The sequence below is a fragment of the Trematomus bernacchii genome, unplaced genomic scaffold (assembly GCF_902827165.1).
Source record: "Trematomus bernacchii unplaced genomic scaffold, fTreBer1.1, whole genome shotgun sequence".
Lineage (NCBI taxonomy): Eukaryota > Metazoa > Chordata > Actinopteri > Perciformes > Nototheniidae > Trematomus > Trematomus bernacchii.
Genome location: NW_022987739.1, coordinates 6,335,139 through 6,357,301, shown reverse-complemented (window position 1 = coordinate 6,357,301; position 22,163 = coordinate 6,335,139). Strand labels below are relative to the sequence as shown.

General features: G+C 40.0%; 2 protein-coding genes across 2 annotated transcripts; one reads left to right on the top strand and one right to left on the bottom strand.

Moving 5' to 3' along the window:
* Positions 1 to 1,429: 1,429 nt before the first annotated feature.
* On the top strand, positions 1,430 to 15,096 carry hook1 (hook microtubule-tethering protein 1). Its single transcript, XM_034146868.1, has 22 exons — positions 1,430 to 1,656; positions 4,215 to 4,301; positions 4,684 to 4,756; positions 5,247 to 5,297; positions 6,101 to 6,233; positions 6,535 to 6,602; positions 7,279 to 7,341; positions 7,629 to 7,712; positions 9,657 to 9,820; positions 9,907 to 10,047; positions 10,527 to 10,728; positions 10,976 to 11,086; positions 11,190 to 11,277; positions 11,365 to 11,431; positions 11,521 to 11,661; positions 11,811 to 11,898; positions 12,520 to 12,551; positions 12,662 to 12,744; positions 12,937 to 13,037; positions 13,144 to 13,245; positions 13,345 to 13,413; positions 13,500 to 15,096. The coding sequence occupies exons 4-22, from the start codon at positions 5,247 to 5,249 to the stop codon at positions 13,656 to 13,658; spliced, it is 1,947 nt and encodes a 648-aa protein (XP_034002759.1). The 5' UTR covers positions 1,430 to 1,656; positions 4,215 to 4,301; positions 4,684 to 4,756; the 3' UTR covers positions 13,659 to 15,096.
* A 299-nt stretch (positions 15,097 to 15,395) lies between these two features.
* On the bottom strand, positions 15,396 to 21,739 carry LOC117496046 (cytochrome P450 2J2-like). The gene is made up of 9 exons (XM_034147720.1): positions 21,461 to 21,739; positions 19,207 to 19,372; positions 18,492 to 18,644; positions 18,249 to 18,409; positions 17,277 to 17,450; positions 17,051 to 17,192; positions 16,780 to 16,967; positions 16,083 to 16,224; positions 15,396 to 15,904 (listed from the first exon to the last, which is right to left on the bottom strand). The coding sequence occupies exons 1-9, from the start codon at positions 21,650 to 21,652 to the stop codon at positions 15,729 to 15,731; spliced, it is 1,494 nt and encodes a 497-aa protein (XP_034003611.1). The 5' UTR covers positions 21,653 to 21,739; the 3' UTR covers positions 15,396 to 15,728.
* Between the last annotated feature and the right edge of the window lie 424 nt (positions 21,740 to 22,163).

Below are 22,163 nucleotides of genomic sequence, written 5' to 3'. Positions count from 1 at the left end.
AGCCTTTGCAGAAATATCCAGACAAATATTTACACAGGCTCTTCACCTCACTCCAGGAGCTAAAGAAGGGAGGGGGGAAGTGTCAATGTGGTTCAGGTCATCATAAAATAGCAGCCATCAGTCTGTGAGAGTCAGGTCTGGTAGTAGCAGAGCCCAGGAGATAAAACAAACAAGTTCACCTACTGACAGTAAAATCTTGGACAGAGGGACGCTCCTGCAGGCCGCAGGTGTAAAGTCCAGTCTCAGGTCACACTGATTTTAGGAGTGTGACAATATCAACGACTTTAATCCCAAAGTGTTACATCCCCTAATGTAAAAATGGTCTTAAAATGTTGATAAGTCTACTGATGATCATCTTCCTCAAGCTTTGTTGGAAACGTTCATTGTGTGGCTCAGAGAGCAGGACAGGACATGAGTGAGTTATTATGTATAACACAATGTAGCCCTTAAATTATAATCACAGACACGCTCATGAGATATATAAATGGTTAGAATGAGCAGGTTTATTACATTCATGGGGAATGAATTAATATTCAGAGAACAGTTGGCATGCTGCCAAGCTTTAAGTGGCTGTCTGAAAGGAGGTTGATTAAAGAAAAACACTTTCTATTTCGAGTTAATGTCGACAATAAAATGAGGGTTGAAAGGGATTACATTTCCATTTGTATTCATATCCACCTCCATGCTATACCTGCAAAACTGTCTGTGCAGGAATTATTATTTATGTTGGCAATATGGGTGAGGTCATGTAGTCCTTCAAACCGTGGCTTGCATCTTGTTTTGTACCTGTTTTGGTATCTTGTTGTTTTTATCATGATAACTCATTCTTCCTTATGTTTTGCAGTGGGACCCAGGGACAAACATAATTGTGTTTGTTCATGTAGTAGTGTACTACTGACTGCTCATTAAATATATAAATAAAAAAGGTAAATGACACAAGTGAAAGAAAAATCTGTACTTTCAGTTAATGATTTAATTTAAATTTGATTGTAGCTAATGTATAAATATACAGTATATAGCGTTTAGTAGAGGTACAGTGGCAGTTTGAGGATTGGCAATAGTTGTAAGCTCAAAGCACAAGAAAAATAAAAACTAATACCTATATATTAATAGAAAAAGAAATAACATTTAACTGAATTCTAATTACCGTGTGTTTGATCCCTCAAACTCTCTACTCTACATATCTATAATCCATCAATTATGAGGGTTAGCCATTTCATATTACAACGGATCAAAAATGATTTGATTTTGGCCAGAAAATGGAGGCGTGTTTAAATCACAGATCCAACTCATTGATTGGCTATAGCGAGGTTTAAACTGCTGTCAATCTTCCCAAATCTCAACGCTGATTGGCTACGTCTTGTATTTCCCTCCCTTCATATCAAGTAGGAGCCTGCACACAAGTAAACGCCGAAGAACTAAACGGCGCCATTCGCGTAGTTTTACGTTATTTTACGGACAAGCACTTCCATAGGGGCTGTCAAGTTACGTGTTTAGCGTAAGAGCGCTACCTCTTGGCAGCAGGTGAGGTCAAATGCAGAGGAAAGGAGCGGAAGAGCTTTGCTGACAGGTGGAGGAAAATACTTTAGCTTTTAAGCTAAATGGAACCAATCGGACGAGTATAAAATGGCACTGACCGAGAGCCTCGCAATATGGGTGAGTTGTATAAAATGACATGTTCAGTTAATAGCGTTATGTGAATGTGCCAGCCGTACAAGGAAACCATGGGAGCGATTCACCTGTTTGTAGGGTGGTGGGGGTGTCAGCATAGACACTCTTTACAAACCGAGAGAAAAACAGACAAATTACAAACGAGCAGATAGTCGTTTATTGTCGCTAAGCAAAGTCGTTATTACTGAAATCAGCTTCAGTTGCAGCCGTTACAGTATTTAATTAAAGTCTCCGTGGCAACAGTGTCTGCCCACCGGTATAATAACGACAAGAGATGGTACTGCAGGCTAATACATCTAAAGTTAAAGGGACAAAGACAACACTGTCCTTTAGTTGAGTCGATCCTCGCCGTATTTAGAGTTAATCCAATTGACTGGGAGATATTTGTTCAATGTTGCTGTTTTGTTGAACTTGTGTAAGTGATTACACGAAGCTAATACTAGCAGTAGTTAAGTGTCCTTCGTTTGTGTAGCTAGCGTGCTGCACCTGTGGTGCACCTTCATGGTGGTGAACCCACAGTGTGTTGGTTGTCTTGTTAGATCTCATGCCAGCAGTAATTGACATCTAAATCCCGAGGCTATGTCTAATCCACTTCAGTTACCTTGTTGACCAACAGTTGGACAAGTCTTACAATTTAAGTAGGAGGTCAGATTAAACCCTATACTGTTCCTCACAGGGAAATATTAGGCTTTTTAATTGTAAAAGTTTTTACCATTTTGGCTTTGCTTAAGAGGCCATGACTTTTGGCAAGGATGCGAGTTGTTTTTATTTCTACTTCAGTTAAACCTTAACATTTATAATAAATCAATTGTCACCTGTGTTTCCAAAACACAGACACTAAAAATGCCTCCATTAAAGGCTTAAAAACTACTTTTTTTCCCATCTCACTGTCATTACAACATCAAATAATGCATTATATTGTATCAGACTCTATATCTAAAGATATGGAATACAACTTGGAGTTTCTACTTTTTCCCACAAGACTGAGGCATTTGATCACAGATATGTTTTTATACTTGTTTCCTGCACCCAATACATGCTTCAAAAACGATGTTGTTGCTAATAAGTATACAATAAATAATTAAATGCAAAGGCATTATGTGAACACATTTCCAGTAAAGGGTTAGCATTCTGAAAATGAATAATATTTGGTGGTGATGACCAAGACTGAAGCTGGTTAAAAGATTTGAACCCAGTGAAAGAAAAAATAATGTTTATGGCAGTTTGACACAGATCTTTTTGTCCTTTAAGGACATTAGAGCGACTTTTATTAAAGGTCCCATGACATGGCCATTTCTACTGATCATAATTCCCATTGTTGAGGTATACTAAAATAGATTTATATTGTGCAATTTTCCAAAATCACATTGGTTTCTCATACAGCATCTCTGTATAGTATTGTGTATTCACTCTCTGTCCTAAACGGCTTGTTGAGCTCCTGCCCCCCCCCTCCCTATGAGCCCAGTGGCCGTCTGCGAGACAGCGAGACACAGCGAAACCCAGCCCGAAACCAGCCCGAACACACACACACACACACACCCGCAGCCTGGCTGGGAGTTTGTGTGTGTGCTCAGCTCACACACCGACTCACAGCCTCGCCGCGTCCTCCGCCGTCTCAGGGAGGCGAAATCGGCGGAGCTGCAGCTTGCGAAAAGATTGAGTGTGTGTGTGAGGAAGTCAGCCGATTGGTCAATTTGGACCAATCCACGGACTTAACGTAATGGGCTTCCGCGGACGTAACGTAACGGCTCCAACAGATTGGTCCATTTGGGTATGGGCACGTCACTGTACCCAGGAAGAAAAAGAGAAATCTCCAATGAGGCGTTCTGGGGCAGCATAGACAGGTATTTTCTGTGTTAGAGTTTTACTCTCTACAGGGTGTACTTTGAGGGTTTATGACTTTGCAGACCGTTTACATGCATAAAAAGCTTCATAACACACAAGGGGACGGGTAATAACCGGAAAAGCATGACATGGGACCTTTAAGTGTTAAGTTAGTCTACTGGGTGTCATGTGTCATGTGGTGCACATTTGTGTCCAATAAAAATGTACTTTATGTCCTACACATTACTTAAAAAGTTGTTACCTAAGAGTGGACTTTTTATGCTGAATGGACCTCAAATTAAAAGCCTTTCTATAGGTTTGTAAATAACCTCCATCATTAATAGGATATGTGCATTACACACTTCCTATTCCAGTTCCTGTTTGAGGAAAATGATGTTAGCCGAGGAGAATTCACCTCACACCATGTCTGCTACCTTAATTATTTACATCTTCACTTAAGAGGGGAAGCCTTTGTCCTAACCTGACTGGCACTATCTCCTCTCTCCTTTATTCATTCTCTCCTCTTCAGGGTTTGAATGTAAGTAGTACACTATCTCTACACATCTGCAGTTTTGTGAAGACACGCTCCAGTGATGGCTTGGAAATAATGCAGTGGGCAGCAGCATGTCACTGCCCTCCCTAACAATGTTTTATTCGCTGTTCTCTCCATGGATTGTTTTGCCCGTTCTTCCTGTGATGCTGTGTTTTATGCTTCTCAGCTGCAGACCTTCAACCACTCCTGCACCCTGCACAGCAGTGGGGGAGCTGACCACAGGAGTGGCCATATCACAAGCACTGCATCAAATGTAAGTCACCACATGCACACACACACAGTTAATGGTGCAAAACATTTGTAATCTATGTAAATCATAAACAGCCAACATCAGATTTTATTGTGAGACAATGAAAATCAACAACAGATTGTTTTTAAGTTCACCACCTCTGTTAAACATAAAGTTCTATTGTAGCCAAAGCTACGGTACATATGCGTTACTGTCTGTTACTCTCCAGCTACATGTGTAACACACAGCTGAATGAAACAACACTCCTGTATGAATATTTTGAGAATGCAGGAAGTAGTTTGCTTAAGTGAAAGAGAGTAGATAGAAAGCAAATATTGAGTATCATCCAGAATCATTTGACCTTGAACGGCTGACCTGTGAACTGTTCCCCTTCTGTGTGCTGCAGAGACCCATCATGGTTCACTGACGGATGGCTCCTTCGTATCAAACCAGATGTTGAGGACAACTGGAGACTGAAGGTAAAGGAGTGGTGTCTTCCCCATCCTCTGCTCTCTCTCACTTTTTTCTTCATATTTTGCTTAAACCCTGTGTGCTAAATCCTCTGTTTGCTTCAACCCTGCTTAACTGTCCTTGACACTGCCTTCCTGCGCTGGTGCTGCTCCCGGCTTAGCACTCTGACCCTGCTCTCTGACTGCTCTGGGGAAATGTGTTCATGTATGTTTGTCCAAATTGGTCAGCTATATGTAATGTAGTTTGGAAATTAAATGCATGCCATTCTCTCTCCCATCTGTTTGGCTGTGACTGTATCACTCCCCTTAGACATGTTGGCATGCCAGATAAGGAAACTGCTGCGACAAATAAAAACATCTGCTGTAAAAAATGCATATTTTTCTTGCATACATATAAAAAATCATGGTTTTGTGATGGCATGAACATTACTTCTGTTTGAAGTGAATCTGTGTTGTGAGTGTGACTAAACTAAGTTTACGATATTGTGTGCGTTCTCAGATGAACAACCTGAAGAAGATTCTTCAGATGATCGTTGATTATTATAATGAGGTAGGTTGTGTTCATGTACACAATATTTCAATATTATATTTGAAAAAGTTTGAATTTCATCAGCTATTTAAAAAAAAAAATGGTATTTAGTATTTTCCTTAGTTATTGGTCAAATGAAAGTCTTATATTTTATTGTTTTTAGTCCTGTTTAGTTTTTCAGTCAAGTTGTTTTGGTCATCATACTTTCAGTAAATCTAGTTAAAATATCACCTTCGTTTTTCCTCTCAAGCCCTGCTGTCACTGTTAACATTAAGTTGAATAAGTAGCTGTAGACCTTATTTCTTCGGGGGATAAAATATTCTAGAATATTCCTTCTCCTCTATTTGTCAACTAAATAAAAAAGAGATTATATATTCTTTGCATAAATTACAAAGGTTAAAAACATAGTTGAAGAACATATTGAGTTAACAAAATGAACACACGCTAGTGTGGGGATACATGCACAATATCCCCTTGTGTTTGCACATTAGATGATTGGGAGAATCAGACTCTTGTGTGTTCATTCACTTCTTGTGGGATTTGTACTACACACTGTTTACGTAGCGCTAAACCCCCGTGAGCCTGTTGTGCAATTGAGATCAAAGCAAGCTTCAAGTTGTTTAAGCCTGGCACTCAGAACATCCACAATGGAGTACTGAAGCTCAGCCATTTCTTTATCCACTCAGCTTTTTCAACACACAACTGATTTATGTTATCCATTCATTCTCCCAGTTGTAGCATAACTACTTACACAGCTGTTTGCAGGTTTAAGCTGATAGAATCAATGCAGTTTTGCTCACTGTTTTCTGACTCTGTGCCGTCAGGTCTTAGGCCAGGAGATCGCAGTGTTCCTGGTGCCAGACGTGGCCCTGGTGGCAGAGCACTCAGACCCCAAAGAGCTGGGGAGGCTGCTGCAGCTCGTATTGGGCTGTGCTGTCAGATGTGAGCGTAAACAAGGTGTGTGGCTGCTTCTCTGTTAAAATTAGACACAAACATATTTACAGCAAACATTTGGTGAACAGAGAACAAAGGAAGGGAATAGTTCCATCAAAATCTGTTAGATCAGGGCCTGTCAGAGGAACACTGTTTAATTATTGCCCTGCCAAGCCTCTGACAAAGGCAGAGCCCTTCAGGCAGCCTATCTGGGAAATCAATGACGTCAGTGTTACATTTGCAAGTGGGGCACAAGTGCTGAAAATTAAAAAACAATGTAGTCGATGTGTGTGTGTAGTATTTGATTCTCTCATTCTGTCGACAGAATACATTCAGATCATCATGACCCTGGAGGAGTCTGTGCAGCACGTTGTGATGACAGCCATCCAGGAGGTCAGTTTGTCTTAAAGGGCTGCTTCTAATGTTTCAATAGGGGTGTGTGAGGTACTTTCACATAGTCAGAGAAATACCTACAGAAGATAGTCATGCCCCCAGTTAAAGGAAACCCATAACGGGAGGAAAGCAATGGTCAAAACATATTTTAGCAACCTAAACAAATCTTAGAATATTGTCACTGCTTTACCTTAAATGTGTGTACATTGTTAAAGTGCTTTTGGTGTAAGCAAAGAGAAGATAAACCACTTTATAAATGCAATTCATTTACAATTCAAAGCCAGCAGACTATATTGACAAAATCATTAATTTCACTTCAATGAGAGAACACAGAGTTGCTCGTGTACCACTGCCTCGATCAATTAGTTGTTTGTCCTATTGAATGACTTTGGTTACACTGACGAAGGACCTCATACAACCCCACTTAAAAATAATCCAAACTATTCTTTTTATACCAAGTTTCTCCCACAATCAGATTAGAGATGTCAAAGATATATAAAAAAAAAAGCTTGACTGTGGTGCATTTTTGATTTATTTATTTTATGTGTTTTAAATTAACTTCAGCTGCAGTATTTGGGCATTGATTATGTTTGTATTTGGGTAAAATATATTTAGGCTTTGAAGCTATTCAAATGAATCTGTGATCCATAAACCCAGTGACCTTTTTCCTCTTCAGCTCATGAGCAGAGAGATCACAGCCCCGTTTGGAGCCGAACCGTCCGGGGACTTGGATCATCAGGTTTGTATTTTTATTACCACGCAGATTCTCAACTGGGAGCCTTTACACAGTCTGTACTTTATACTGTGTCATTTATTTTTACCAATTGAATATGAACCATGTACATACTCTACTTAATAGGAATCCCTCAAGTTCATGTTAACATTGCATTCTAACATTAGTGTATTGATTATATCTATATATCCCTTTCATTTGAAGGTAATGTGTACATTTTCCCAGGTAAGTAATTTTATGTTGTCTTACTAAATTGGCTGTTGTCTAAATTCTGCTTTCCTTCATGTTTCCAGCTGAAAAAAGCCCTAGAGGAACTCACTGAACTTTTAGCGGACAAGGAAGCATTAGCCCAGCGCTGTCAGGACCTGGACATGCAGGTGAATACAAAGCTTTTACACCCTCTCTTTAAGGAAACAAGGGATTATTAAATGTTCTTTTAAATGAGACATTTACTTTTCTAGGAGGAGAAACATTATGGGAAATGTACCTTGTGTTAAGTACTTGACTAAAATGCATTGGTCATATTTCGCGCAACACTAAATGCAAAAAGAAGATTATGCGTAAACCTGACCATTTATGGTAATCAAGATTAGAGTGAACGTAACATAAACTTTGCATGAAGCTTGAGCTTTACTATAGTTGTGATGAATATACAATTCCAAGTTCATTACCTGAGATCTGTCTGCTGCAAACAGCCTCATGGAAATGAATTCTGACAATCTCACATTTTATAAACCAACACAAATCTTTTAAGCAAGTAATTTGGTGTTCTTAAAATCATTCTATTAAGCTGGTACTAATGTGATACTTTGTTAGCATTCAGAGGCTGCTGGTGCAAGCTTTCTGTAAAAAATGAAGTCATTGATCACTAACAAACAAAACATTTCTATATTTTTACTACCGTAACTTACGACCCTGGTATTTTATTTCCTATAGGATAAAACCCTGCAAACACCTTTTCTAAAGGAAAACATATATCACAATTATTTTCTGGTCTCAGTACTTGTCTATGGCTTAACTGATTTTCAGAGCTTCATGTCTACATGCATGCACGCCAGTGGTACTGTATAAACAGGCGTTGTGTAATGTGCTGTAATGCTTGGTCCATTGTCTGGAGCTGCTGTGGCAGAAGGACTGTGGGCTCAGAGTCTGGGCTCTGCTGGCCCCTCTGTGGCAGCGAGCCACTGCTAGAGCCCCCCCTCACCACTGCACAGACTCCATGTAGCACAGGCACTGATCAACTGTTTACTGGACTCTCGACAGATTGATTGTTTTGTCACCAGTGTTGCTCCTCTCTCGCTGCAGCAAGGTAAGTCCAACATGGCCGACCTTTCAGCAAAAACTAAAACCGTCTAAACAAGCTGCTCAAATGTTTACTCTAACTCCGCTAACAGACGGCTCATCAGGATGACGACTCACACAGTGTCTGTCTTCTTGGTTCCTTTCTGTAATTTACCAAAGAACATCTGTCTGATGGAATAACCACTTTGTCATCTTTTCATAAAAGCAGTGTGACATTTTATGAAGGTTGTTTTATGTGGGACTTTAAGTAGTTCATAGGATTAGACAATGATGATAAAAAATAGGAATGGGTGATTATTTAATATTATTTATTTTAAAACTTTTAGATTCAATCTTGTGGCAATGATAATCACGATATTCTGTTATCATTTACTCTCTCATTTAATATGGAGAAGCTGAACACGAAAAAAATTGATATGTGTGATAGATTTTGTCAAATGTAGTGCCTTATATGATAATCTTATTATGTTATGCTTCATACAATGTATTCACATATTAGACAACCGTATGATATTTTTATTATACTATTAATTTGATCAATTTTGCTAAAATATAGTTAAACAAGTATTGTCTAATGTAGGCTCTGACCCAGGAGGTGGTCTTTATCCAGTTTGCAGACATGTTGTCTGCAGGATGTTTAAACAACAACACGTTAACTTGGACTAATAATGTGGTGGTAAAACGGTACACGTCAGGGAAATGATGGGTGAGAAGTCAAACTAACTAACCGTGTATTAACATGTTTGCTTAAAGGGCACTTTGTCTGTGCTCTGCTTCCAGCATGGTTAACTGTTTGCTTACAGCTGGGAGAGGACGAGAGTTGTCTGTAATGGAGGGGGTTTGTCTTTTGATGCTCAGATGTAACTTTACAGCTTTGCATGAAATAATTGACCAAAGAAACCTTAACATATTCTTTCTGCTGACTTGACATACATTTATGTTTTGTTTGTATATTTAATTCACTTCAAAATTGTATAGCTTTTGTGAGAGTGGCTCTAAACAGTGTTGTACCTGGACAGGTGGCTATTCTTCAAGAGGAACGGAACAGCTTATTGGCTGAGAACGATGTCCTAACAGACCGAGCCAATCAGCTGGACACATTCGATGACCCCAGCACCCCCTCAGGAAGGAAACACAACCAGCTGCAGCAACTGTTAGAGACGCTGCAGGAGGAGACCTTCAGGTGGGTCACCTTCTGCCAAAGTGTGCTGCAGGAACCTCGTTATGGTTGTAAAGTCTGAACATTTATGTGAATTTGCATCTGTTTAGGCTGGAGGCGGCTAAGGATGACTACAGGATCCACTGTGAAGAGTTGGAGAAGCAGCTGATCGAGGTTCAGCACCGCAATGACGACCTCACCAGCCTGGCAGAAGAGTCTCGAGCCCTGAAGGATGAACTGGACGTTCTGAGGTTTGTTTCTTTGGGGGGATGTCAATCAAGTATTCTTTAAACAATGTAATAAACTGATTTTTCCTCAAGGAGCGGCAAACAAACACAGATCAGTCCTGTGCTAGTGCGCTGGAAAGAAGGTCACTCAGGATTTCACTGATTAGCCTTTCTCGTCTGGTTGAGTGAGTGCTAATCAGTGAAATTAGCTCATGTTTTGTTTGGCTTGAACAAAAATCAGCGGATAAATTGCTTTAAATGTTGTGAACCTCTTGTATGAGCACAAACAAATGAAACCAGAAAAGCAACATCAATGTAATACTCCAAAGAAAAACGATTAACTGTTTAAGATATATTACTACATTGTAGCATTTATTCATTTGCAGAGTCAAAAACAGGGATTAATGATTGAAAATGATTCTTTCTGAAGCAGTTGTAATCAGCGATTTATTGGTAGCCTTTTTTTAAATTGAATGCATTTATTTTGTATTCATATGTTGTAGGAACTGCTCAGATCGGGTGGTGATGCTGGAGGCCTCAGTGGACACATACAAACGTAAGCTGGAGAATCTTGGAGATCTGAAGAGGCAGATGAAGCTGCTAGAGGAGAATAACATGACCTACATGCAAAACACGGTCAGCTTGGAGGAAGAGCTGCGCAAGGCCAACGCTGCCCGCGCACAGCTGGAGACGTACAAGAGACAGGTGAGGCAAAGCATGGCTGGGAACTAATGGGAAACTCCACCCTAAATCCACCTAACTTCATATGGTATACATCTCATACAGCACACAGGATTTAAAATGAACAGCAGGGAGACAGATTGTAGTTATTATATATATTGCCATTTATTAGGAAAGTGTAGGAGCCAAGAGCAACAGTGCTTTAAAAATGTTTGTAGCTAACTGGACTTCCCAAGTTAATTATTTTGTTATCTTGATACATAATAATCAGGTCCAAGAGCTACACAGGAAGTTGTCTGAAGAGTCGCGGCGAGCAGACAACCTGGCCTACGAGATGAAGAAATTAGAAGAAAAGCACGAAACTGTGATGAAGGAAAAAGAGGTGAGGCAGCTTTGGAAATGTGTCCGGAAAAATTATCTAGAGGACTTTATTTTCTTTTGCCGTTACGAACACTGTGGTTTGAACATATATTCCCGTCCATTAGAGGACCATCATAGAGAGGGACTCTCTGAAGGAGACCAACGAGGAGCTGCGATGCACTCAGGCTCAGCAGGTCCAGCTCTCACAAGCAGGTATCTAACTGCAATGTTAAATCTGACAGTAATGACGCCGCTTTGCCCCTTTTTTTATTCTAAAGCAAACATACTTTCTCTATGCAGGGATTCTTCCTTCTTCCAGCCCCAGCCATGAAAACCTGGCAGCTGAATTAATACCCATAGAGTACAGGTAACAGACACTGTTTCAACGATGCAGAATTATTTATCCCGTCCTCAGTGTGCTGTGTGATGATTGACCTTGTGTGTATTGATGTTCAGAGAGAAGTTCATCAGGCTGCAGCACGAGAACAAGATGCTGAGAGTGCAGCAGGAGGAGCTTGAGGGGGAGAAGATCGCTACACTGCAGGCCCAGCTGGAGGAGGCTCATAAGACACGCAGTGAACTGGACACTGAGAACAGGTTAAACGTTTTACAAGTCTTCATAAATCAGCAGCAAGCTTTTTTTGTACCTTTTATAGTCATTGACTTTTGGCTGTTTTTCGTTTTGGGTGTTTATAAACGTATTCTTGTTTTATATTTCCTTCCTCTTTATGATTATCTATCTGCAGATTGAGTGGAGAGCGGATGAGTGAGCTGCAGCAGCAGGTGGAGGACCTCCAGAGGGCTCTGCAGAGTCAGGCAGCCAAACCTGATGATGTGAGTGAGCCATGCTGAGAGAGAGAGAGAGAGGGTGTTTCTCAATGTCAAGGACGCTTGCTTGGTAGCACATGTCTTCCGAGTCACTTGCTTCAGAAGCGAGGCAAGAATCCTTCCTAGCCTCGGAAAACAAAGAATTGTGGAACAGGCTAACAGGCTAACAGGTGTGCAGGTGTGCGTCATATGCGAGGCCCCGCCTTGAATGGAGTGCTGTTTCCGCCAAAGATTTGGAAATTGGATTTTAAGACCGTGGAGTCTACACATGTGCAGCCTCGAAATTTCTCGCTACGAAGTACGCCGGCCTCGGTAGAATTCCAAGTATGCTGGAGATTGGAACAGTCCTTCGGCGGCACTCGATGGCTTAGTATGCTTGAAATAGTGGCTCTGGAGCAGCTTTCCTCGACATTGAGAAACACCCAGAGAGTCCCACTGAGTTCATCTTATTAGGCTGTTTAGACTTTGTGCTGGGATGGCATTATGTAAAGAAATCACATTAGTTTACGTTTTCCCTCAAAATGTTTACATAATTTAGAGGTAATTTTTGCTAATGTGTTTATTTTGCAATGAATTGATTTTATGAAAAAGCTTTTTAATCCATTCTCTTTTCATTCTTTTTTTCAGTCAAACCTGAAACGGAAACTTGATGCCCACATGTAAGTTTGAAATATGAAAAGTGTCAACTCTTAAAGAAAAGTTGAGAAATCAAATGAATATACATGTTCTCCAGTAGAGGGAGCTAAAGAAACTGCTTTTGTTTCCTCAGGGTCCAACTGAACGAGGCTCAGGACGAAATCATGAAGAAGAAAGAGCTGCTGGAGGACCTGCAGCCTGACAACACTCAGAATTGTAAGTCAAAAATATTTTCTCTGATAATTCCAACATGTTACCACTACCGCAACCTCTAGAGTGGAAAATATAACCTATTCTGTAGTCAGCGTCTCTCTCTTCTCATGAGCAGAGTGCTATTTCCCCCAGAAATATGCACAACAGCACAATGTGACTGAAGGGAAACATTATCATTTCTTTCTTGCCTCAAAGCCCTGAAGCTGGATGAGCTGATGGCTGCTCTGAAGAAGAAGGACGATGACATGAGGGCCATGGAAGAGAGGTACAAGATGTACCTGGAGAAAGCTCGCAATGTGAGTGATACGATAATATAATTTCTCTATTATTTGTGTATTTAGTTTTAACGTATTATTCCTTGAGTCAAATAAATGAATGTGCCTTCACACTTTGTTGTTGTAGGTTATAAGAGCACTGGATCCAAAGCTTAACCCAGCCACCGCTGAGATCCAGGCTCTGAGGAACCAGTTGGCCGATCGGGACAAACAGATTCTCACCCTGGAAGTAAATATGTTTTTGACTCCTTGTCTGTGAATATACAATATGTTTATAAAGGACATGGGATCCAAACCTAATTCATGTTGTATTGTTTTGCCTCTGTAGCGTCTTTGTGAGCAGGCCAAACTGAGAGAGTACGAGGAGAAGCTGATTGTCACTGCGTGGTACAACAAGGTAAAACAAATTCAGATTACCTGGTGTTTCTCCTGCCTTTTTATGACATTATTGACACTTAAATGTCTTTTTTTTTTGTCATTCAGAGTCTGGGCTTTCAGAAGCTGGCGATGGAGGCCCGTCTCGGCGGCTGCACCTCCTCCGTGTTGACCCCCGGACAGTCTTTCTTGTCGCAGCAGCGGCAGGTCTCAAACGCTCCCCGCCGGCCGCTCTCCATCAGCGTGCCGGCTGCTACCTCCAAGTAACCGTGTCATCGAGCCAAACGTCTCACCTTAAGTCAAACAGAAGAATACTCTCACTCCCAACAGTGAGCACTCAAGTGACCTTAAACACATCTGCTCTCAGCGCTCGGGAGGAGGTCACGAACGATCAATGAGCACTTCATTATCAGACAAAACATTATGGGGTCACCTAACCGAGACTTTAGCTTACTGTACCACAAGACACTGACTGCAGGAGGACCGCTATTCAACAGGAACCCACAACCTGTGTTCACTTCACACAAGTTACACACACTGTCCCAACCTGTGGAGCATATTTCCCTTCTGCCATAATAATATGTATAATCAATTTAGCCTTCAGTCTCTTATATCCTGACATGATGTATACTTGAACAGGAATGACAGAAATGTAAATGAATGCTTAGCTATATCATTCAGAATTGAAGCCCAAGATATATGAATGTGTTTTGTTTTAAAGGGTAAATTGAATGCTTACACTAACTAACTTCAGATGAGTGTTGATGTATGGAAATCTTTACCATCATACATGCATACAAGTGGGTAACAACATCCTGCCTACAGGCAAAAAGACAAAATATGCTTAGAGAAAAAAAGATTGCTATATTTGGTGCTGGCCACCAACTGCTGTTTAGCATCAAAATTGAGTCAGTCACTTGTGACTTTTTACTCAAATTCAACAAGCCCATCATGTTAAGATGTGAAAATATTATAAATCTTATTACGTAATGAACCTCTGAGGTGCTGCAACAGCAAGAAATCCACGACTGGTGAATTTGTCTTGTATTTTCTACACTCCTAAAGCGTGATTTGAAGTAAGGCCTTTGTATTCAAGTTGTACAGCTGTAATGTAAATGTGATTTTAACACCAGCTTCTGATACAAATGTAAGAATCAAGTTAAGCTTTCATACAGCTCCTTAAAATTGTAAATTGAGAAATGTAGTTGATATCAATTTAATCATGGATGTTTTCAGGCTGTTTTAGTGTCTGTAAAAGCTCAGAGTGAGGAGCAGGTGTGTTCTTTGATATTTAATATAGATATTTTGGGTTATTGGCTCTTGGGGTCTTAAGTTTAACTGCACTAGTTTCTCAACATGAGTTAGCTGTGGGTTGATTGCCTTGTCACTCTGTGTGTTTGCTATAATACTAAAGAAGCACTCTGTTATGATGGTTTTTCCTTTTGTGATCATTAGATGTATTTCAAAGTGCTTTTTATTTTATGTTTTGCAGTGAAATATTCTGATTGCTGATTTAGGAGCAGTGTGTAAGAAAATAAGAAGGACAATCAAACGTAGCGCTGCACAGAAACTACTGTTGTGCATTGTTGTATGTTTGTGTGTTAATCAAGAAAAGTGAGGAAAGCATTATGAATATTCAGGAATTTAAAGAGTTCAAATTTAAAGCCTTTGGTTTTTCTTGTGAATAAATAAATAAATTCATTTTCTAAAAATGTGTTTTAAAATAAATTGCCTCAATCTCAGTTTAGGAGCAACGATGATAAACATGGAAAATAACAAATGTAAAATGTTTTCACTTTGATGTTAAAAAACGTTTTGACTGTGTTCTCTTAATATGTGTTCCATATCATCAGCGCCTCCGCATGTGAAAATAATGCAGCAATTTTCTAAATGAACCTCATCAGGATAGATCCAATCATTGAAATCTAATAACAACCCTGATGAAAGAAAGATCTGGCATTTCTGTAGCAACATTTATTTTTTATAGTTGCTATAGTCCACCTGAAATCATATAAAGTGAGTAATAATAGGCATATATTGGAGAGTGTTGGTGCTGTATGCTGGGTACATAACTCTCGATATTGGACAAATGTAAATGTATCACATTTCACTCGTGATAATGGGCAAAACAAACCATGTTAAAGTTCATCTTGTGTCACCATCAGCTCTCGTGTTTCAGACACATGTTATAGACAGGACTGTTGAATGCTGTCTCTGCTGGTAATGTGTTCTTTTTGTGTTGACAGGCAAACTAGCCAACGATACAGCATTTGTGTTGCATATGTTAAAATGTATGTATGTGTGCTTTGCTCTATAGTAGAGCACAGTTTGCAGGATTCAGCGGGCTGTGGCATAGATCTTAAAGGGGTACGGCGTGCGTGTGGCTCCTATGATTCCTTCAGTACTCAACTGAACTCCGTTCAGCGTTGAAAAACAAAATGTCTGGAGCAAACTGACAAAAAACAGGAACAGCTCCATCCTCGCCAGACCTTCACCCAGACATGCACGCTTTCCTGGAGAAACAAACAAGCATAAAAGCAAGACAATGAAGGCAAGTGCATCTATGATATTTCCAATTATACTCTTAACTATACGCTTACATTTCCTGCACCCTAAACCATTTCCTTTCTTGTGGTTCAAATGTGCAAAAGTCAGTTAATTAATTGTTTATCACTGAAATGTGAAATGTACCTGCAGAAAAAGGTAAAAATGCATCCCTCCTCACAAACTTCCCCTCAGCATCCAGGAAGTGTTCAGGGTTGAAGGTGTCGGGGGTTTCCCATTCAGTCTTGTCAAACAGCACGGAGGTTAGGTTAGGCATCACTGAGGTTCCCTGCACACACACACACACACACACACACACACACACACACACACACACACACACACACACACACACACGTACACACGTACACACGTACACACGTACACACGTTTGGTTTGCCTGCCCGATCTTATGGAGCTTGGTACAAAAGTGTGTGGCAGGGGCCAGGGAAGAACCTGTTTAATTTCGGAGCATATTTAAATCAAAATGTGGATAAATATGTCATTTTCCCCTTTCATCATCATTGTAAGAGTATTTGGCAATTGCGGAGGTCTATACACTCTAAGTGCCCATCTAGTTATTTATTTTATTTTATATATCAATTTTAGGAAAGCACCCACCCAATAGAGTATATATTTCCCCAGCTTGGTTGAATCCTCCTAAGTACTGGGACTACAGTATGTAAGATATATAATTGATGTATTCCGGCAATTTTGCCCTTTGCTTATTCTTGAAGCATAAATCTCCAAGTAGATTCAGCAGTAAATAACATATTGTTTTTCTATTAAACACAAAATAAACAAAGCCTTCTGTTGTGACTCCTAAGTTGCTAAGTAAACGCACCTTGGGTATGACGAAATCACCCAGTGTTGTATCCTTGGCAGCCATTCTGAGTCCATTTAAAGGAACAATGTTTCCCATCCTCATGACCTCGTGGATGACAGCGTCAGTGTAGGGCAGGTTGGGTCTGTCTGCCATACTGGGCTGTCGGCTCTGTCCGATCACTCTGTCTATCTCGGCATGGACTTTATCTAGGAGGTCAAATAAAAAGGTTTTAAACTTGATCTTCTCTGGTTACTTTTATACTTGTTCTGCTGCTGATGTGAACACCCACCCTGGATTTGAGCGTTGTTGATGAGGTAGATGAGGCCCCACTGCAGGGTCTTTGAAGTGGTCTCACTACCAGCCAGGAACAGATCCAGACAACACAGAACCAGGTTGTCATCGTCAAAGCGTAGTTCACTGTTTCTGTTGTGCTGAGGAACAAACATATGGTCAGTTAGTTTTTATTTTGCCATGCTGTTCACGTTGGTTGATCGGCAACACTACAAACACCATACTTTCTCTTCTATGAGGAAGCTGTCGATGTAATCTCGTGGGTTGCTGGGGTCCAGGTCCAACTTGTGCCTCTCTATCTCTCCTCTGATAGATGCCTCCAAAGACCTGGAGCTGCTGAAGATGCCACAGTGAGGCCCCGGCAGGAGTTTCATCAGAGCTGGGAACGCATCATAAAGCTGTCGGAAAGGAGACGGGAATATTCAGCGGTTGTTTATATACATGGGCAAGCAAAGACCTAAGTTATATTCATCATATTTTCTGACAGACTTTCAATTGCCAGAATGACACATTTTAATTGTTTTAAATACATTACAGATTACTTTGTCCACAAATATAAAAATGTATATAAATGAGTAATGTGCTGATTTTAGTATCATTATCAGTTCAATACTGGCAATTATCACTAAATCCGATATCGGGAAGGACAAAAAATATATATTTTCAGTCTATTTTTATAAACTAAATGATATGTTCATATTGAGTGTTAAATCCTGTATTTTACACTGGGATTATAATAATGTTGTTATTCTAAATAATCAGATTACATTATTTGCTAAAAATTGCATTTTAAATGTCATTTTGAATGCTTCAATGCTTTAAAATGTTGCTCAAAGTGTGTGTGAAACAGTTCTAATGAAAAGAAGCAGAAGTAGCACTACTGATTCCTGATGTGGGCTATTTATTTATTTCTAGGAGAATATTAGGTTATGACGTTTTTGATGGCTAACAATTGCAAAGTGCATCCGTACACATTTATTATCAACAGCTAAATTGTTAAGAAAGAGAAAAAACAGTATCAGATTGGGATTGGTGCAAGAAATGAAAAAGGCATCTAAAATGATCCCTACAAGTAATTACATAAAAATAATAAATAAAGTGTCTTTTCTTGTGTTTCCCCGACACACTGGTTCTGATGCATGTTATGAAAAGCTGTGTGAGGTTGTTAAATGTGTCTGAGCTGGTTTGCATCTTACTAGAGCCCATATGGATCCCTCCAAATAGGCCATCTCAGTCAGACTCTTCAGCATGCTCTGGAAGTTGTGGTCGCCGTATTCATACCGTCTCCCAAACACTATCTGGCAGATGATGTTGGCCACAGCGTTGTTTAAGAGGGGCACGGGGTCGAATGGCTCACCTGAGCAGGACAAAGTCAGTTTCTTTATTTTGCTTCTCATTCTGTTAAATAAAATGTATTCGCTTTTGTTGATTTTCCCAACCTTTCTCCTTCTGCATGGCCTCCTGCAGATGATGACTCTCCTCACAGATGCTCTGCTCCATGGAGCTCTTGGCCAGACCAAAGGTACGTAGCATGGCCATGGCAAAACGCCGCTGTCTCCTCCACACTCTCCCATTACTGAAGAAAAGACCCGCTGAGACACAGAGAAACCACACATCAGTACAGAGGCAGGCATCAGGTTGACTCCTTAAATAGTGATGTGCTTTAGGACTGTCACGATAACTTTTATTCTGATCGAAACACTTTTTATTAAGTTTTCACAATGCATAACCAAGGTTTTACACTACAACTTAACGAAGTGGATACACAATGACAATATGCTATCATTGCAATGAAAAGCAAAGTATAAGTATATAAAAATAAGACAATAGTTTGCACTGAATATATATAAAAAGAGAAAAAACTAAAAACAATTATTTTAATATTAAGACCATGTTATGCATCTATTATAATGATAATAAAAAAGCATAAAAATGCAATTACATCCTTTCCAAGAGCTGTAAATACGGCTTTCCCCAAGTCTTATAATGTTAAAGTAAAAACAGCTATTTATTCTTGAATCATAGCTAAATTGGTGACATACCTATGTAAACAGAACAGCCAATATCTATTTCAGCAAAAAGTCAACAAGGTGATGACCATATATCTTACAACTATGGTGAGGGCCCAATGTACTGTATGTTTGTGTGATTCACCTGAGTTTCCTGAATAAATTCTGGTCACCATCGGGCTGTAAGGCCGGTCCACAAAGTTGTCGGCTTGTGTCACTAAGGCTTCCTTCACCATCTTATACCCAGACACAAACACCGTCTTTTCACTGCCGAGGCGGATGCTGAACACACTCCCAAAAACGTCAGCCAGCTGTAAATCAAGGAACAAACACAGATGAATCCAAGCACTACTGCATGATATCAACCTGATCATTTGTTCAAAATCAAAATGCAAATACAATTGCTCAATAATGAACTAAAAGGCTACCAGGTGTATCAAGTTCAGAAGGAAGAACAACTTAACCTTATTATTTTGGTAAATAAAAATGATCGAAATGGCTTTTATTATTCTCAGTACATTGGCAAAGTTACACATTTGTTTTTGTTCACAAACTCCACTATACTTATGGCAATGGCTGAATAGTGGACGAAAATCTTGAATTGATTGTAAATCAAATTAACTTTAAATGAATTAGATATTTATGTCTACATAATAATTATCAATCAATCAATCAATCAATCAATCAATCAATCAATCAATCAATCAATGTTTATTTATATAGCCCAATATCACAAATGTTACATTTGTCTCAGTGGACTTCACAGTTTGTACAGAATATCAGTATGACAATACGACACCCTCTCTCCTTAGACCCTCACATCGTACAAGGAAAAACTTCCAGAGAAAAACCCCACAGTTTAAAGGGGGAAATGGGAGAAACCTCAGGGAGAGCATCAGAGGAGAGATCCCTCTCCCAGGACGGACAGACGTGCAATAGATGCCGTGTGTAAATCGAAGAGATAATACATTTTACAGCATAGGTAGAACAAATGTTTGGAAATGCATGTGTCTATAATAAGAAGATGAGTCCACAAGGATGTCAACAATCCTGTGGGAGCTATCAGGGAAGTAGTATGATGAAAGTCAGGCAGGACCACAGTGATAGGTTCAGCCACGACTCGAAGTCCAGGACTCAAATCCAGAACTCAAATCCAGAACTCAAATCCAGAACTCAGGATAGAGCATCCAGGACACAGGATCGCAGCAACAGGATCAGCCACGATTCAGGATCCCGGCGTAGATAGACACCAAAAAGAAATTTGGGGGAAGCTGGGTTATTCGGAACATGAGAGTCCACAGGTACAGACAGACAGAAGGAAGAAGTAAGGTGTCCCCCGACAGTCTAAGCCTATAGCAGCTAAACTAACATGTCTACGTACATGGACTCCCTTAGGATAGGTTGAGGGAAAGGGGTAGCAAGTAAGAAGTAAAGAACAGAGGTGGAGAGGCACAACGTGTCTATACGTACATGCACTCTCTTAGGATAGGGTGAGGGAAAAGATTAGGAACTAAGATGTATGCACCACATCTACTGTATACCATGAGCACATTGCTCCTAAAAGTTTTTTTGGCACTAACACCAATAAACAGTTGTGCGTCTGCTCGGCAGGGATCAAGGCACGTATATGCCTCTCCCTGCTTCCACCGTCTACACACACAACCAAATTACATCTATACCATGAGCGCATTGCTCCTAAAAGTGTTTCTGGCACTGACACCAATCAACAGTTGTGCGTCGACTCGGCAGGGATCAAGGCACGTATATGCCTCTCCCTGCTTCCACCGTCTACACACACAACCGAATGACATACCATCAGTAAGGAAAAAGAGTAAGAACTCAAATGTATAGGTGAAGAGGCACAACGCATCTACGTCAATGCACTCTTATTAGATTATTTTATTAACTATAAGCTTTATCAAAAAGGAAGGTCTTAAGCGTACTCTTAAAAACGGATAGGCTGTCTGCCGCCCGAACACAAACTGGAAGCTGATTCCACAAAAGTGGAGCTTGATAAGAAAAGGCTCTGGCTCCCATTGTACTTTTAGAGACTCTAGGAACAACCAACAACCGTGCATTCTTGGAACGCAATGCCCTAGTTGGACAGTAAGGTATAATGAGTTCTTTAAGGTAAGATGGCGCTTGCCCATTAAGGGCTTTTTAGGCGAGAAGAAGAATTTTAAATGATATCCTGTGTTCTATAGGGAGCCAGTGTAAGGCAGCCAGAACAGGAGTAATGTGGTCCCTTTTCTGAACTCTAGTTAGTACACGTGCTGCAGCATTTTGAATTAGCTGAAGCGACTTAACTGACCTTTTGGTACACCCTGATAATAAAGAGTTACAATAATCCAATAATTACCCTTGTTCACAAATGAAAACATATCTTCATACATGTTTACCTTGGTAAAATATACGTGTGGATGTTTACTGTCCAAACTGAAGAAATTCCCCACAATCGGAAGAGCCATTGGTCCTGGAGGATAATTTGGAGGATTCCTGTTTTTGATGAAGTCGGCTATTATGATAAAAATAAAAATAAACAGGAACAGATCCTTTAGGTCAATACCCAGCAACAAATTATAAAGCCACATTATTAGAGAGAGTTAAACCAGCAGCAGTTGAAAGGTTCAAGTTTTCCAAGAAGGCACACTTTCCTACACTACACACTTCTAACATTACAGGACAGATAACCCGAAAAACAAATCAGTAACTCAGACTCTGCAGTTGGCTCAAAGGTCATCGTGATGGACTTGCATAACAACACAGGTTACTGACGCAACTACCTTTTCCTTGGCAAATATCTCTCTCATCACACAAATGATGATACCAAGTAGTAATAATGTAAGTATTATCATGCCAAAGTAATATAATGATAATAATATAACATCAGCTAAGCAATGTTCTAATACACATTATATAACCTCCACTGATTTTCATCAACCTTACATTGAGATTGCATGTTCATAGTGTAAATAGAGTTTTGCCAAAAATATAAAGTGCAGTGGGTAAAAGGCATCTAATTGATTCATAGTGCAGTTGCATGTAAATGAGTAACCACCAGCCAGGTACAGGTGCAGACAGCACAAACCACGTCAGCATGAT

Coding starts and splice junctions, on each gene's coding strand:
- hook1 (XM_034146868.1), top strand. CDS start 5,247: ATGAACAACCTGAAGAAGATTCTTCAGATGATCGTTGATTATTATAAT. Junction 10,729..10,975: donor TGGAGACGTACAAGAGACAG/GTGAGGCAAAGC, acceptor CATAATAATCAG/GTCCAAGAGCTACACAGGAA. Junction 11,662..11,810: donor GAACTGGACACTGAGAACAG/GTTAAACGTTTT, acceptor ATCTATCTGCAG/ATTGAGTGGAGAGCGGATGA.
- LOC117496046 (XM_034147720.1), bottom strand. CDS start 21,652: ATGTGGCTTTATAATTTGTTGCTGGGTATTGACCTAAAGGATCTGTTC. Junction 16,968..17,050: donor CAACAACGCTCAAATCCAGG/GTGGGTGTTCAC, acceptor TTGACCTCCTAG/ATAAAGTCCATGCCGAGATA. Junction 16,225..16,779: donor GTGATTTCGTCATACCCAAG/GTGCGTTTACTT, acceptor GTGTGTGTGCAG/GGAACCTCAGTGATGCCTAA.